Genomic DNA, 14,977 nt, shown 5'->3' with positions numbered 1-14,977 from the left:
GGGGGAGGCGGGGTTGATGACGGCGGGGGCGGGGTTGATGACGGCGGGGGCGGGGGTGATGACGCGGGGGCGGGGGTGTCAGGGGCGGGGTTTGAGTTTGGGCGGGTTTTGGGCTGGATTTTGGGCTCCTTTAGGCTGGAAAAAAATTTTCTACCTGGCAACCCTGCCCCCAATTTCAGCTAAGCTTCTGTGGATCCATTCCTTCTGCACAGGATTCCTTTATGCCTTTCCCACGCATGTTTGAATTCCGTTACTGTTTTCATCTCCAAGCATCCACCACCCTCTCCGTGAAGAAATACTTCCTGACATCTTTTTTGAGTCTGCCCCCCTTGAAGCTCATTTCATGTCCTCTCGTTCTACCGCCTTCCCATCTCCGGAAATGTTGAATGTTGAGCACCGGATTCTCATAACATGATGTCTGTTTTAGTGTCCCTTTACCAGGAGAAAAAAAAATATCTGCATGAATATAACACATGCTAGGGCGTCCCTATAACCAACCCCCTCCAAATGACACACTGATTACGATTTATAACAAATGACTACTCTATGAAAAGTTATTCCGTTATTGCACTTCCTCTGTGTACATCTGTATGCCGCACAAGCCGGCACGTTTGAAAATATAAGTGAGATTAAATTTAAAAAAAAAAAAAAAAAAAGCCACAACACTAGAACGACAACATATGGAATGCAACAGTTTACAGGTTTGTTTTGAGTGTACTAAAGATGACGGCAGGCTGCGCCGGGGAGTGGAAACAGAGACCAACCAAATTGCTTGCGAGCGACGTGTTGACGTCACTCGGTCTCCAAACTGCTTCGACGTATATTTATCGCATCACGTGGGGGAGCGACGTCACGTTACGGCGGAGGTGACGTCCCATCACGTACGAGTTACGCGTCGCCCTCGGACCGCCTTCACGGAACCCTCACCTCCAGACGAGTACTGCTTTTCGGTCTGCTTTACGCCGCCACCGGTACCGCGGCCCGGAAGGAGCCACCCGCAACAGGTGATTGGAGCGCTCGCCTTCGGCCCAGACTTGGTCGCGCGCCGCTGCCGCGCTGCGAGGCTTCCGGCCGCCTCGATCCAGGCCCGGCGTCTTCCTGCTGCGCGCGCTCTTCCTCCTCCTTTCCTGTTTCCTCCCTCCCGGCCCCACGAGCGCGCGCGCGACACAACTGCTCGACTACTTCCGCCTGTTCTTAATTAATGTCCAGCACGATGTTGTGATACGAACAATTAACGCGTGGATTATGCGAATTGGCTCACAAACTTTCCTGGTGCGAGTTTCAGGGACGAGTCATCAACCCCTGGAACTAAGACTTTGCAGGAAAACCTTTGAAATGTTTCGTATGGGTTGGTGATTTGGAATAACAGTGGGGAAGCTCAGTGGTAATAATTATGGATGTTTTGCACCAGCTTCCAAACCACAATGTCTCCAAGGTTTCCTGTTTTAGTTGCTGTTACAGAAGTGCAAAACTTTGCCCAGTTTATTCTTGGTGTAATGATAGCTGATGTCATTTAATCTGGCTTCCTGTCACTTCTTAGTACTGAAGGATTCTTTATGCTTGCTGTTTTCTTGAATATTGTCACTGTGCTTGTTTTCTTCTTCTTTACCAGCTCTGTGGGAGGGGGTTCCATGCCTTTATCACCTTTTTTCCAGACTAGATACTGTAGGGCGGCAACTCGTTTTTTGTTTGTATTAGATTTGACCAATTTTCTTCTGAAAAACTTCCTCCTTTCACCTGATTCATAACTTTAAGGTATTTGAACATCTGTTTTCTAGCCTTAGTCACTTTTCTTCTATTATGTGTGCACATCTAGGTTTCTAAGTCTCATCTCATGCTTTTGCTGAACACGCCCAACTGTTTTGGTAGCCTTTCCCTAGGCAGCCTGTGACCTTTGGAATTGAATATAGTATTCTAGGTGAGGGCTTTTCAGTGACCCTACTAAGGCACTGTTTACATTTTTTCTACTGGTTGTGCTGATCCCTGTGCACTTTGACATCCTTACTCCAGCCACTGTCTTGTAAGTGCTTCAGTACCTTGAGATCATCACACAGTTGCCCGAGGTCGCTTTGTGGTACCCATCAGTTTTCTCACTTCCTGTTATTGGTTTGCCACAGAACACAGCCTATAAAATTATCTTCCTATAAAATTAACATTTTTGGTATTGTATTGTAATGTTGGCCAGGTTTAAGAAATTGAACTATATATATGTTTCTGTAAGTCTTTAGGTGGTGCACAGATTTAATATCTATTGTCTTGTCACATTGTGAGTACTAGCCTAAAACCAAACCCATAACTGTGGCTGAATCTTCACTCATAATTATTCCGTTATTCTGTTAATTTCAGATAGGGTTTCCTTTGCCCATAGGAATTGCTTCAGTGAATTTTGAAATCAAGACTTTATCAGGAGCTATTGCCCTTAGGTGATTACATAATCTAGTTTGAATAACAAACTGTTCAAAAGTAAGGCGCAAGTGAACAAGGTTATATTTCTGTTTCTGACTCTAAATCACCAACCATGACATTCTTTTTTAGCTGGAACTCTTTTTCGATTCGTGGTGTTTAAAATTTTCTAAAATGCATTATTACATGAAACTAGTTTCTAAACCATAGGTTCCCAGGTCTGTCTTTGGGAGGGGGGGGGGGGGTGAGAGCTTTGTGAGAGCAATTCAGAAATCATACTGGCCCCTACTGGATAGTGGGAGTGGAGGAGTGGCCTAGAGGTTAGGGTGGTGGACTTTGGTTCTGGGGAACTGAGGAACTGAGTTTGATTCCCACTTCAGGCACAGGCAGCTCCTTGTGACTCTTGGGCAAGTCACTTAACCCTCCATTGCCCCATGTAAGCTGCATTGAGCCTGCCATGAGTGGGAAAGCGTGTTTACAAATGTAACAAAAATAAAATAGATACTATTGGAGATTCTACATGGAATGTTGCTACTCTTGGAGATTCTATATGGAATGTTGCTATTCCACTAGCAACATTCCATTCCATGTAGAAGGCTGCACAGGCTTCTGTTTCTGTGAGTCTGACGTCCTGCACGTACATGCAGGATGTCAGACTCACAGAAGCGGAAGCCTGCACGGCCACATTGGTGATCTGCAAGGGCCGACGTCTGTAGTGGAATAGCAACATTCCATGCAGAATCTCCAATAGTAGCAACAGTGGAGGAGTGGCCTAGTGGTTAGTGTGGTGGACTTTGGTCCTGAGGAACTGAGTTGGATTCCCACTTCAGGCACAGGCAGCTCCTTGTGACTCTGGGCAAGTCACTTAACCCTCCATTGCCCCATGTAAGCCACTTTGAGCCTGCCATGAGTGGGAAAGCGCAGGGTACAAATGTAACAAAAATGAAATAGATACTATTGGAGATTCTACATGGAATGTTGCTACTATTGGAGATTCTACATAGAATGTTGCTATTCCACTAGCAACATTCCATGTAGAAGGCTGCACAGGCTTCTGTTTCTGTGAGTCTGACGTCCTGCACGTACGTGCAGGCCGTCAGACTCGCAGAAGCCTGCGCGGCCACATTGGTGATCTGCAAGGGCCAACTTCTACATGGAATGTTGCTAGTGGAATAGCAACATTCCATGTAGAATGTCAAATAGTAGCAACAGTGGAGGAGTGGCCTAGTGGTTAGGGTGGTGGACTTTGGTCCTGGGGAACTGAGGAACTGAGTTCGATTCCTGGCACAGGCAGCTCCTTGTGACTCTGGGCAAGTCACTTAACCCTCCATTGCCCCATGTAAGCCGCATTGAGCCTGCCATGAGTGAGAAAGCGCGGGTTACAAATGTAATAAAAAAATAGTGTAGGTAGAGAGGTGCAACTATTATTTTTATGAAGCACTGTGGAATTAGGATTTTAGTATTGTATCCCTCTAACTGGGCAGAACTAAGTTCTTTGTTCCAGATATATTGACAACTACATTACACAAGTACTAGATACAATAACAATGGAATCTTTATCTATAAGAAAGTAATATAACCAAAAATGAAAATAATTGATTTAAAAGCTATGTATAAATGCTAGGTAAACTTAGAATGAAGTTAGAAATAAGCATTTTTTAAACACTTTAGTAGAAACACTTAGAAATTAATTGGTGTAAACACACTCCTTATGGCTCCCAATCAAGCCACTTGTTTTATTTCCTGATAGCAAATACAGAGCTCGTCATACAGCCTGACGATGAGGTAAGTCTCTTTTTTCTCATGAACGGCTGGATCAGAAGGTGGTCTGAAGCTGGCCAGGCATGCTCTGAAGTGTTTAATTAGATGAACTGACGATATGAGTAGAGATAAGTGGAAAGGAGTTCAAGAGAACTCTTGACACAGTTGATCCTTTTTATAGCATTTTGATAAGGTCAATGTCTCTGAATATTAGATGGTGGTTGTGCCTTGTATGTTTTGGCCTGAGAAAGCACAAGAATGTTTTTTGACATCTTGCTGGAAACTTTTCTCCGAATTCTGGCACTAGGGAGGCTCTTACCATGGTTGCCCCATTCTTACATCAGCAAAAAGTGAGTCACAGGTACTTTCTGTCTGAAGTCCAAGCCTACGCAAACATCAACGCAGAGTTCATGTTTAATGACGCATTAGCACTGTTCACTTGTATTCTGGAGCACAGGAGTCTGTAGACCAAGCTCTGTATTGCACTAGTATAGTGGCAGGGGTTATACCCCTACAGCTCAGGTTCCGGAGAGGTCCTTGCTCGGGAGTCACATTTAAATCCTGAGGGCTGCTGAAGGGAGAACTCTCTCCTCTTCAATCTGTTCAAAATTCTGCTGCACGACTAATATTCCGCCAGTGTCGTTATGCTCACATTAGCCCTCTCCTCAAGTCACTTCACTGGCTTCCTATCCATTTCCGCATACAGTTCAAACTCCTCTTATTGACCTATAAGTGCATTCACTCTGCAGCTCCTCAGTACCTCTCCACTCTCATCTCTCCCTACATTCCTCCCCGGGAACTCCGTTCACTGGGTAAATCTCTCTTATCTGCACCCTTCTCCTCCACCGCTAACTCCAGACTCCGTTCCTTTTATCTTGCTGCATCATATGCCTGGAATAGACTTCCTGAGCCGGTACATCAAGCTCCATCTCTGGCCGTCTTCAAATCTAAGCTAAAAGCCCACCTTTTTGATGCTGCTTTTAACTCCGAACCCTTATTTTATCATCCTCACTTTAATATTCCCTTATCTCTTGTTTGTCCTTTTTGTCTGTCCTAATTAGATTGTAAGCTCTGTCGAGCAGGGACTGTCTCTTCATGTTCAAGTGTACAGCGCTGCGTACGTCTAGTAGCGCTTTAGAAATAAGTAGTAGTAGAATAATTTCTAGTTGTTCATATTGGGAGCAGCCAAGTTCAGTTCTTTGTTCCTCCTAAGGAGTCTGAGTAATTCTCTAGTCTTCCCCTGTGCCCTCCAGTTCTTCCTGCTATATGGAGCACTCAGCAGGTAAGGAAATCCTCCTGGGCTTGTCCTTTGAGCTCACACCACTTCTACCTTCAAAGAGAATAATCTGTTTCCAGTCCTTTGCCTGTGAAGTCTGTAGGTTCAATTCCTCGGAGCCTCTTGAACTGAGGTTGGTGGCCTGTGACATGAGTGGGTGTTTTTTTTTTGAGGGGGTGGGACGTGGATAGAGACCCGTGTAGGTTTTCTGAAAGGGAGTTCCCTTTAGTTGAAGGAAGGTCTCTTTGTAGCACTTAGCAGAGGGGTTTTCTTCCTGGGATTAGTAATTACCCTTTACGAGGTACTCACTGTGGAGTAATGAGCTACCCTCTCTTGGCACTCTCTTGGAGACTCAAAACTCCGCAGTACATTTAATCTTCTCTTTGAAAAAAATCGGGTAGGATTTGAGGATATTTTGTAAGATTACACTGGCTTCCCATAGAAACCAGGATTTTATTTGTTTGCTTGTTGACTAAGATCTTAGACGGGGGCTGTCCTGAGTATTTGCTGGATAATTTTCGGTTTGCCGCTGTGTCCAGGAGCAGGACAATTAATAATTCACCTTTTATTTTTTCCTTCTGTTAAAGGTTGTAAAAGACTGAAGATTCATGAAATGTTGCTAGGTTATCAAGCTCCTAAATTTTAGCAAGAAATTGCATTATGTTTTTAATCAATCTCATTCTTACCCTTTATTTAGAAGGAATCTCAAAAGTAGAATTTTATAGGGATTTTATTTTGATCTGAACATGCTTTATTTTTATTTATTTATATTTATAATAGTATTTATAAGCCACGATTTTCCAAAATGAATTGGCTTAATGTAGCTTACAACAGTTAAAGTGAAAACATTTTTTTAGTTGACAGAACTGTTATGTCAAGGAGAGTAGATGTTCATCAAGGGTGGGATCTGGAACTCTTTCAGCACGGTTGTTAGGTACTGTAGTTCACAAAATGTTTTTTTGAAGAGGTAGGCTTTAAGATGCTTGCAAAAGATAAGCATTGGTTCATGTTTCTCAGATCTACTACTACTACTACTACTTAACATTTCTAGAGCACTACTAGGGTTACGCAGCGCTGTACAATTTAACAAAGAGAGACAGTCCCTGCTCAAAGAGCTTACAATCTAATAGACAAGTGAACGGTCGGTCCGATAGGGGCAGTCAAATTGGGGCAGTCTGGATTCACTGAACGGTAAGGGTTAGGTGCCGAACACAGCATTGAAGAGGTGGGCTTTAAGCAAAGACTTGAAGACGGGCAGGGAGGGGGCTTGGCGTAAGGGTTCAGGAAGGTTGTTCCAAGCATAGGGTGAGGCGAGGCAGAATGAGCGGAGCCTGGAGTTGGCGGTGGTGGAGAAGGGCACTGAGAGGAGGGATTTATCCTGTGAACGGAGGTTACGGGAGGGAACGTAAGGGGAGATGAGGGTAGAGAGGTAGTGAGGGGCAGCAGACTGAGTGCATTTGTAGGTAAGAAGGAGAAGCTTGAATTGAATGCGGTATCCGATCGGAAGCCAGTGAAGTGACCTGAGGAGAGGGGTGATATGAGTATATCGGTTCTGGCGGAATATGAGACGTGCAGCAGAGTTCTGAACAGACTGAAGGGGGGATAGATGGCTAAGTGGGAGGCCAGTGAGGAGTAAGTTGCAGTAGTCCAGGCGAGAGGTAATGAGAGCGTGGACGAGAGTTCGGGTGGTGTGTTCAGAGAGGAAAGGGCGAATTTTGCTGATGTTAAAGAGGAAGAAGCGACAGGTCTTGGCTATCTGCTGGATATGCGCAGAGAAGGAGAGAGAGGAGTCAAAGATGACTCCGAGGTTGTGGGCAGATGAGACGGGGAGGATGAGGGTGTTATCAACTGAGATAGAAAGTGGAGGAAGAGGAGAAGTGGGTTTTGGTGGAAAGATGATAAGCTCGGTCTTGGACATGTTCAGTTTCAGGTGGCGGTTGGACATCCCAGATCTCTGGGAAAGGGAGTTCCATCATTTGGTACTTACGTAAGAGAATCCTGTTGAGTAGACTGGCTTGTATACGAGTTTCTTACAATTTGGGTAAAGCAGAGTTGGATAATTTCTTGCATTCACATTTGTGTTTTTGGGTGGTAGTGGGATCAGATCATTTATGTAGTTTGGTGCACTTCTGAAGAGGATTCTGTAGACCATGGTGCAGAGTTTGAACATTAGCCGTTCCCTAATGGGGAGCCAATGTAATGCCTGCAACAGTCGGCCGGCTCTGTTGAATCATAGTAACATAGTAGATGACGGCAGAAAAAGACCTGCACGGACCATCCAGTCTGCCCAACAAGACAACTCATGTGTGCTACTTTTGTGTATACCCTACTTTGATTTGTGTTTCTGTGCTCTTCAGGGCACAGACCGTATAAGTGTGCCTAGCACTAGCCCCGCCTCCCAACCACCAGCCCCGCCTCCCAACCACCAGCTCTGGCACAGACCGTATAAGTCTGCCCAGCGCTATCCCTGCCTCCCAACCTCCAGTCCCGCCTCCCACCACTGGCTCTGGCACAGACCGTATAAGTCTGCCCCGCACTATCCCCGCCTCCCACTACCGGCTCTGCTATCCAATCTCGGTTAAGCTCCTCAGGATCCTTTCCTTCTGAACAGGATTCCTATATGTTTATCCCACACATGTTTGAATTCCGTTACTGTTTTCCTCTCCACCAGCTCCCGCGGGAGTGCATTCCAAGCATCCACCACTCTCTCCATGAAGAAATACTTCCTGACATTTTTCTTGAGTCTGCCCCCCTTCAATCTCATTTCATGTCCTCTCGTTCTACCGCCTTCGTATCTCCGGAAAAGGTTCATTTGCGAATTAATACCTTTCAAATATTTGAACGTCTGTATCATATCACCCCTGTTTCTCCTTTCCTCCAGGAATCGTGAGCATCTGAAGATTAGCCTAGCAGCTGTGTTCTGTGCAGTTTATTTAGTAATTGTTCTTTGCAGCCCACATAGATTCTGTTGCTGTAGCCTGTGTGGGTGAGTACCATTGATTGTGCTAGAATATGGAATATGCACTTTGGGAAGTACCCTCTAATTCTCTTCAGTTTCCTCATTGCACGGAACATCTTGGAGGTGACACTTTTTTCACTTGTTTATCAAAGGACAGTTTTTGGTCTAGAATTGTTCCTAGAACTTCATGGTGATCGGCGATGGGGTATGCGGATCCATCTATGGTGAAACTTGAGAATATTGTGTTGCAGTATGATGTTATTACTAGAAGTTGTCTTTTCCCTGTTCATTTTTAGCTTGAAGGCCGATGCCCAGGATTCTATTGTGATGAGTCCTAATTTGATCCATAATTTAATTTGGGTTTTTCTTGAAGGGGATGAATGTGGATACATCGTCCGTGTAAATGAATGGTTGAAGGCCTTTCTTTGCTAGTGATTTTGCTAGCGAGATCATCATTATATTGAATAAGGTGGATGAGATCGGGGATCCTTGGGGCACTCCACAGATCACTTTCCAGGGAGGGGAGTTTGTGTTGTCCATCTTTACACGGTTGCTCTTGACATGAGGAATCCTTCAAATTAGCTTTATACCATTCCCTGATCCCTATTTCATCTAGTAGCCTTAACAAGGTGGGGTGGTCCACCATGTCAAATGCTGAGGACATATCAAACGCTAATAAAAGGATATTTTTGCCTAGACTTATTTGCTTTCTAAAATTAGCAACTAATGTTAGGGCTGTCTCTGTACTAAACTGCAGCCTGAATCCTGATTGTGATTCGTGCAGATATTCCGTCAGCTGCTTATCAACTATTCCTTCCATGACTTTGTTCTTGAGGGGGATCTGCTGGTCTCTTCATTTTTCAGGATAGGGGTCAGTATGCTATTTCTTTTCTCTGCTAGATATTGGGGCCAGTATGATTCCTTTCTCTGTTGGATATTGTTCCTTCAACCGCATTGTTGTCGGGTATGTAGTGACTTGTTCAAAGAAGAGTATCTAGCACCATTTGACTGACCCATCATCATTGGTTTGTTGAATGTGGTCCATACTCCATTGGCGGTTGCTGCCTCATTGTGGTCGCTCATTTCTTCCATGAAGGCCTCCTGTAATGTTACGCTGTGAGGTCTTTTCTTAGTTGTACTATTTTGGTTTCAAAGTAGGAGGCTAGTTAATCTGCGCTGGGAGGGGTGGGGGGGGGGGGGGGGCGTTCAGTAGACCATTGACTAGTCAATATAGTTTTCTGGTGTTGGTGTAATTTGGACCTATTCTCTATAGTATTGGAATTTGGCTTGTCTCAGTTTGGACTTCTTCCTTGGCCTTTTCCCATGCTGTTCTATTTTCATCTGATTTGTTTTTCTGCCATTTTCGCTCTAGTCTCCTGTCGACTCTCTTTAGTGCCTCTAGTTCATTGTTGAACCAGGGTGTCATCTTCTGCCTGGTCGTTTTTCTTTTTCTCAATGGGGTATCTCATCTAAGACCTCCTGGCATCTGGTCTCCCATTCCGTTGGAACTTGCATTTGGGGACCATTGGATATCATAGATCCTCGTCCAGTAGAGCTTATCTGTCTTTCTGCGTGTCTCATGAGCCTTTGAGACTTGGGTGGTGTTGCTCGTTTGGATGTGGTCTCCTTCCAGTTGAGCATGAAGGTTAGTTTAAAGTGATCTGACCATATCACTTCTTCCCAGTTAATGTTCTCTGTCTTAAAATTATGTTGTTCTGTGAATCTATATTCAAATATATCTAGCACATGACCTTTTACATGGGTTGTGGTTACTACTGGATGTTAGAAACTCTATTGTTGTAAGAAGGACATTTGTCCCTGACATTCTTATCCTTGAGGTTGTCTGCATGTAGGTTTACATCTCCCAGCAGTATCACATTGAAGTGGTTTACACAGGTTTTTGAAATAGAATCCATAAAATCTACCTGTGCCTCTGTCCATTTGCCTGTTGGTTGATAGAATATGAGGCAACATAGTTGACCCTGTAGTGAGTTGTCTTGAATAGTGCATGCTAGTATTTCCAGGTGAGGGAAACTAAATGTTGTAATGAGTACTGCTATATGGGGAAGGTGCTTAACAAATGTTTGTTGGATTTTGGTGTAAACAAAGAGGGCAAGTTCTTGGGAGCAATATATCACAGTGATTTGGAGAAGACAGCTTGATTTAACATACAGAAACATGAAGGTTTATTTTGAGAAGTTTGAGTTCTCACCAGTATATGATGAGTCTTCACAGCACGCTTCCATTTCACAGGCAATAGCAAAACAAACTCTACACACACACACTTCTTGCCAACTAAGGGTGAAGGAAGAGATTTTCAAAGAACACGTGAACGTGTGACACGTCAATGCTACTATCTGTTGATGCATTACATAAGTACGTAAGTATTGCCATACTGGGACAGACCAAAGGTTCATCAAGCCCAGCATCCTGTTTCCAACAGTGGCCAATCCAGGTCACAAATACCTGGCAAGATCCCGCCCCCCCCCCCCCCCCCCAAAAAAAAAAAAAAAAGTACAAAACATTTTGTGCTGCTTATCCCAGAAATAGTGTATTTTCCCCAAGTCCAATTTAATAATGGTCTATGGACTTTTCCTTTAGGAAGCCGTCCAAACCTTTTTTTAAACTCTGCAAAGCTAACTGCCTTTACCACATTTTCTGGCAACGAATTCCAGAGTTGAATTACACGTTGAGTGGTGAAAGATTTTCTCCGATTCGTTTTAAATTTACTACTTTGTAGCTTCATCGCATGCCCCCTAGTCCTAGTATTTCTGGAAAGCGTAAACAGACGCTTCACGTCTACCCGTTGAACTCCACTCATTATTTTATAGACCTCTATCATATCTCCCCTCAGCCGTCTTTTCTCCAAGCTGAAGAGCCCCAGCTACTTTAGCCTTTCCTCATAGGGAAGTCATCCCATCCACTTTATCATTTTCGTCGCCCTTCTCAGCACCTTTTCTAATTCCACTATATCTTTTTTGAGATGCGGCCACCAGAATTGAACACAATATTCGAGGTGCGGTCGCACCATGGAGCGATACAAAGGCATTGTAACGTCCTCTTTCCTAATAATACCTAACATTCTGTTTGCTTTATTAGCCGCTGCAGCACACTGAGCAGAAGGTTTCAAGGTAGATGCATTACTTATCATTTAACTCTTGTATTTTGTTACGTGTTATCTTAAACTTCACTAACCTGTCTTGTAGAATTTTGTACAGTATTATGGAACTCTTCCTAAACTGCTTCATTTTAAGAATCTAGCAAAAATTCATCTGTTTTGTACTTTTCTTTAAGATGTGTGTGTGTATGTATATACTAGCCGTTGAGCCAGTAAAAACAGGCTAGTAAAGGAAGGGGGGGTTTGAAAGCCCCCCCCCCCCCCCGGATAGGTTGCCGCCGCCACCCCTCCACCCAGGCCGGGTACCTGGCTTCACTATTCAAACTGCCGGAACGCAGCACACAGCTCATCTGAGCTGCCGTCGGCCTTCCTTCTGTGCGTGTGTTCCGCCCTCGTGTGATGTAACGTCGGCGAGGGCGGGACACAGGCAGGTAAGGAAGGCCAACGGCAGCTCAGATGAGCTGTGTGCTGCATTCCGGCGGTTTGAATAGTGAAGCCAGGTACCCGGGCCGGGTGGAGGGTGGGTGGCGGCACTGACTCCGGGTGGGTGGGGGAAGCGGTAGCAGCAACCCCGGGGGGGGGGGAGCGGTGACGACGGCGGTTCCCTCACTCGCAGGTGCGCAGGTTCCCTCTCTGTCCCGCCCCCGTCATTACGTATTGACGCGGGGGCGGGACAGAGAGGGTCTCTACTGCGCATTTGCGAGTGAGTACGCCTCTTGCCATTTATATAAATGGCAAGAGGCGTACTCACTCGCAAATGCGCAGTAGAGACCCTCTGTGTCCCGCCCCGCGTCAATATATATATATATATATATATATATATATATATATATATATATATATATATATATATATATATATACACACACACACACTACATTTAAAAAAACAATTTCCTTTGTCTACCCCACCCTACCCCTTTGAACAAGGAAGTTTAAATTCTCATCTCGATCAAAAGTGTAGTTTTCGAAATTGTAAAAAGCAAATTTGACTTACTGGCCCCAAACTTTACTGTTGCCTTTTTTGCAAGCCAGTTGTTGGTACTTGCAAAGTTTTCCTTTGGTCATTTAAACAGTGAAACCCACAGCTGCTGTTGCTTTAAGGCATGTGTTGGAAATGCAAGTTGAAAACTTGTTCATATCTTCTTGTATTTCCTTTATCTTTTCAGGTTTTGTTACCATGAAAGTGGAAGATGATGATGATGCCGTGATTATTGAAAATTCGCCAATAGTAGATATTCAGAACGAAATCTCTCTGCAAGGCCTGATGCCACTGGAACAGCCAAGTAGCAAGAACCACTATATGACTCAACTCTCATATAGTAATTATAATTTACTTTGTCTTTAATGAATCCTGTGCTGACCTGCTCAATTTCTTTGCATGGGAAAGGAGGTCCATCTCGCTCTCTCTCCCTCTTTGTTATAACTTCTAGTGATCTGACTTTAGGCATTTATTTTGAATTAAAGCTTGATCCTACCGGTACATTTTCTTAAAATAGGAAGATACTTGTTCTAATTCCATCCCCCCTCCCCTTTTTGTGTTAGTTAAAACGTTGAAACACCAAGGCAAGGCATGGCTGAATCATTCTGAACTGTTTTTTTTGTACCATACCCCATAATCTTTAATTTCTCCCACTGCCTATGTTATAAGATCAGTGTTCTTCTATAGAGAAAACTAAAATATTAATATAGATGTGTTTATGATGGGATAATTTTACAAACATGACTAAATCGGAACGACACTTCCTTAGGGATATCACTGGCAGCTAAGGCTAGTGAACAGATGAGGGGATTTCCTGGGAGGGGGGAGGGATAACAGTTGGTTCGTGGAATGTGAATGGCTTGAATACTCCTGTAAAAAGAAGTATCATATGTAGGGAAATTCGCAAAATGCAATGGGATATCAGTATGCTGCAGGAGACACACATTCAAAAGAAAGATGAGCGGTTAATACAATATAAGAATACGGGGGTGAGTTATTTTTTGGCTGACCCTAGAGGGGGGAAAAAGGGGGGGGGTCTTGCAATCTACATAAAAGATACAGTCCCTTTTGTTCACGAACAAACCTATTTAGAAGGCCAGGGCAGGTGCATTGCGGTCAAAGGTAAGATCAATAACCAGCTGATTACCTTGGTGAATATCTATGCACCTAATGAAGGACAGGGGGCATTTTTTGAGACCCTGAGGATAGAGTTACTCCAATTTGTGGCAGGAAATGTAATAAAAATGTGTTCTAATTTATAGTGTGGATTTTAGTGTACTCTTAGGTCCCTGTTTACTAAGCTGTGCTGTAGGCATGCTAGCATTTTTAGTGCGCACTAAAAACGCTAGCGTGCCTAAGTAAACAGGGCCCTTAATTTGAGAAAACATTCGATTCTGAATGCTTTAAACCAGTGATATACTGATACATTTGTGTGAATAAATCCTCTAGAATCTTGAGTAAAAGTGCTCTCCAGATTTCATTCAAATTTTTATATTGGACTATTCATTAAAAAAAATGTTACTACTGTTCCAAAAGAGGAAAAAAATGAAGCGCAGCTAAGCCTAATTTTGAGGGCTCCTGAGAAGGAAAGAGGATTCAAATTTCTTGTGGCCTTGTGAGACCCATGGGAAATGTTTCTCCTCATTGGCCCCAATGGGACTCTTTTTGAGAGCACTCCCTTAGTCAGTAGCTTCCAATGTACGGTTTGGAGTTAGATGCTGTTTTTCAACATGGGGGGGGCGGGGTTGAGGGCACATCCCTTGAGCTCAAGATTCAGCACTAAGGGGCAAGGAAGGAAAAAAAAATACCTATCAAAATATTAACTCATTTTTTACATTGGGAGGAGTTCCATATTCAGCCGGTGAGGGGGGTTTGCATGCTTTACTATCTCTTGAGCATCATGGCTTTACTGAGGCAGCTGTTGTGCTGGAACACTACATTAGATATTAGTAATAGCCTGGGAAAATCCAAAGCAAGCAGCCGTGGCAAAGGATGGAGTTGCTGGTTACACTGGCTCCATGTTGGTGAAAATATAAACTGTTAATTTTAATAACTTTAAGAAGATATAACTTTGACTTTATCCCTCCTATGTGCTGTAGTAATTTTAATTTGATATATATATTTTTTTTACGTGTTTAGCGTATATTTATTATTGCTGCAGAGGTCAAAATTAAATCTTTTTTTATACTCTGTTCATGAGCATGAAAAGCTGCTGAATCAGCACAGAAATCCACTCTCGTAACAGGAAATAAAATTGACGTTACACAGGTCTGCTATCTGAAAACCAAAAAGCTCTGAAAGTTTTTTTTTTTTCATGGAGGTCATCTGCACACCAAATCTCATTCCACTGCTGCTCGCCAATATCTTTTATTTTAGTGTTTTGTAATTTTGTGACTTCGAGGACCGAAAATGTCAGAGCTGCAGATTCCCCTGTGGGTAACATGAGAAGCAGAAAAGGAAGTGTCTGTGTCGCTATCTG

At 43.7% G+C, this 14,977-nt stretch overlaps 1 protein-coding gene across 1 annotated transcript in view; it reads left to right on the top strand.

The window, feature by feature from the left end:
• Positions 1-893: 893 nt before the first annotated feature.
• BEND2 (BEN domain containing 2) overlaps positions 894-14,977 on the top strand; it is a 62,606-nt gene continuing 48,522 nt past the window's right edge. Inside the window, exons 1-2 of the mRNA XM_030202295.1 lie at positions 894-1,004; positions 12,686-12,838. Coding sequence (XP_030058155.1) covers positions 12,697-12,838 — 142 coding nt within the window. The 5' untranslated portion in view covers positions 894-1,004; positions 12,686-12,696. The remainder of the gene's footprint in view (positions 1,005-12,685; positions 12,839-14,977) is intronic.

Source organism: Microcaecilia unicolor, chromosome 4, assembly GCF_901765095.1.
Source record: "Microcaecilia unicolor chromosome 4, aMicUni1.1, whole genome shotgun sequence".
NCBI classification, from domain to species: Eukaryota; Metazoa; Chordata; class Amphibia; order Gymnophiona; family Siphonopidae; genus Microcaecilia; species Microcaecilia unicolor.
This window is presented reverse-complemented; position numbering and strand designations above follow the sequence as displayed.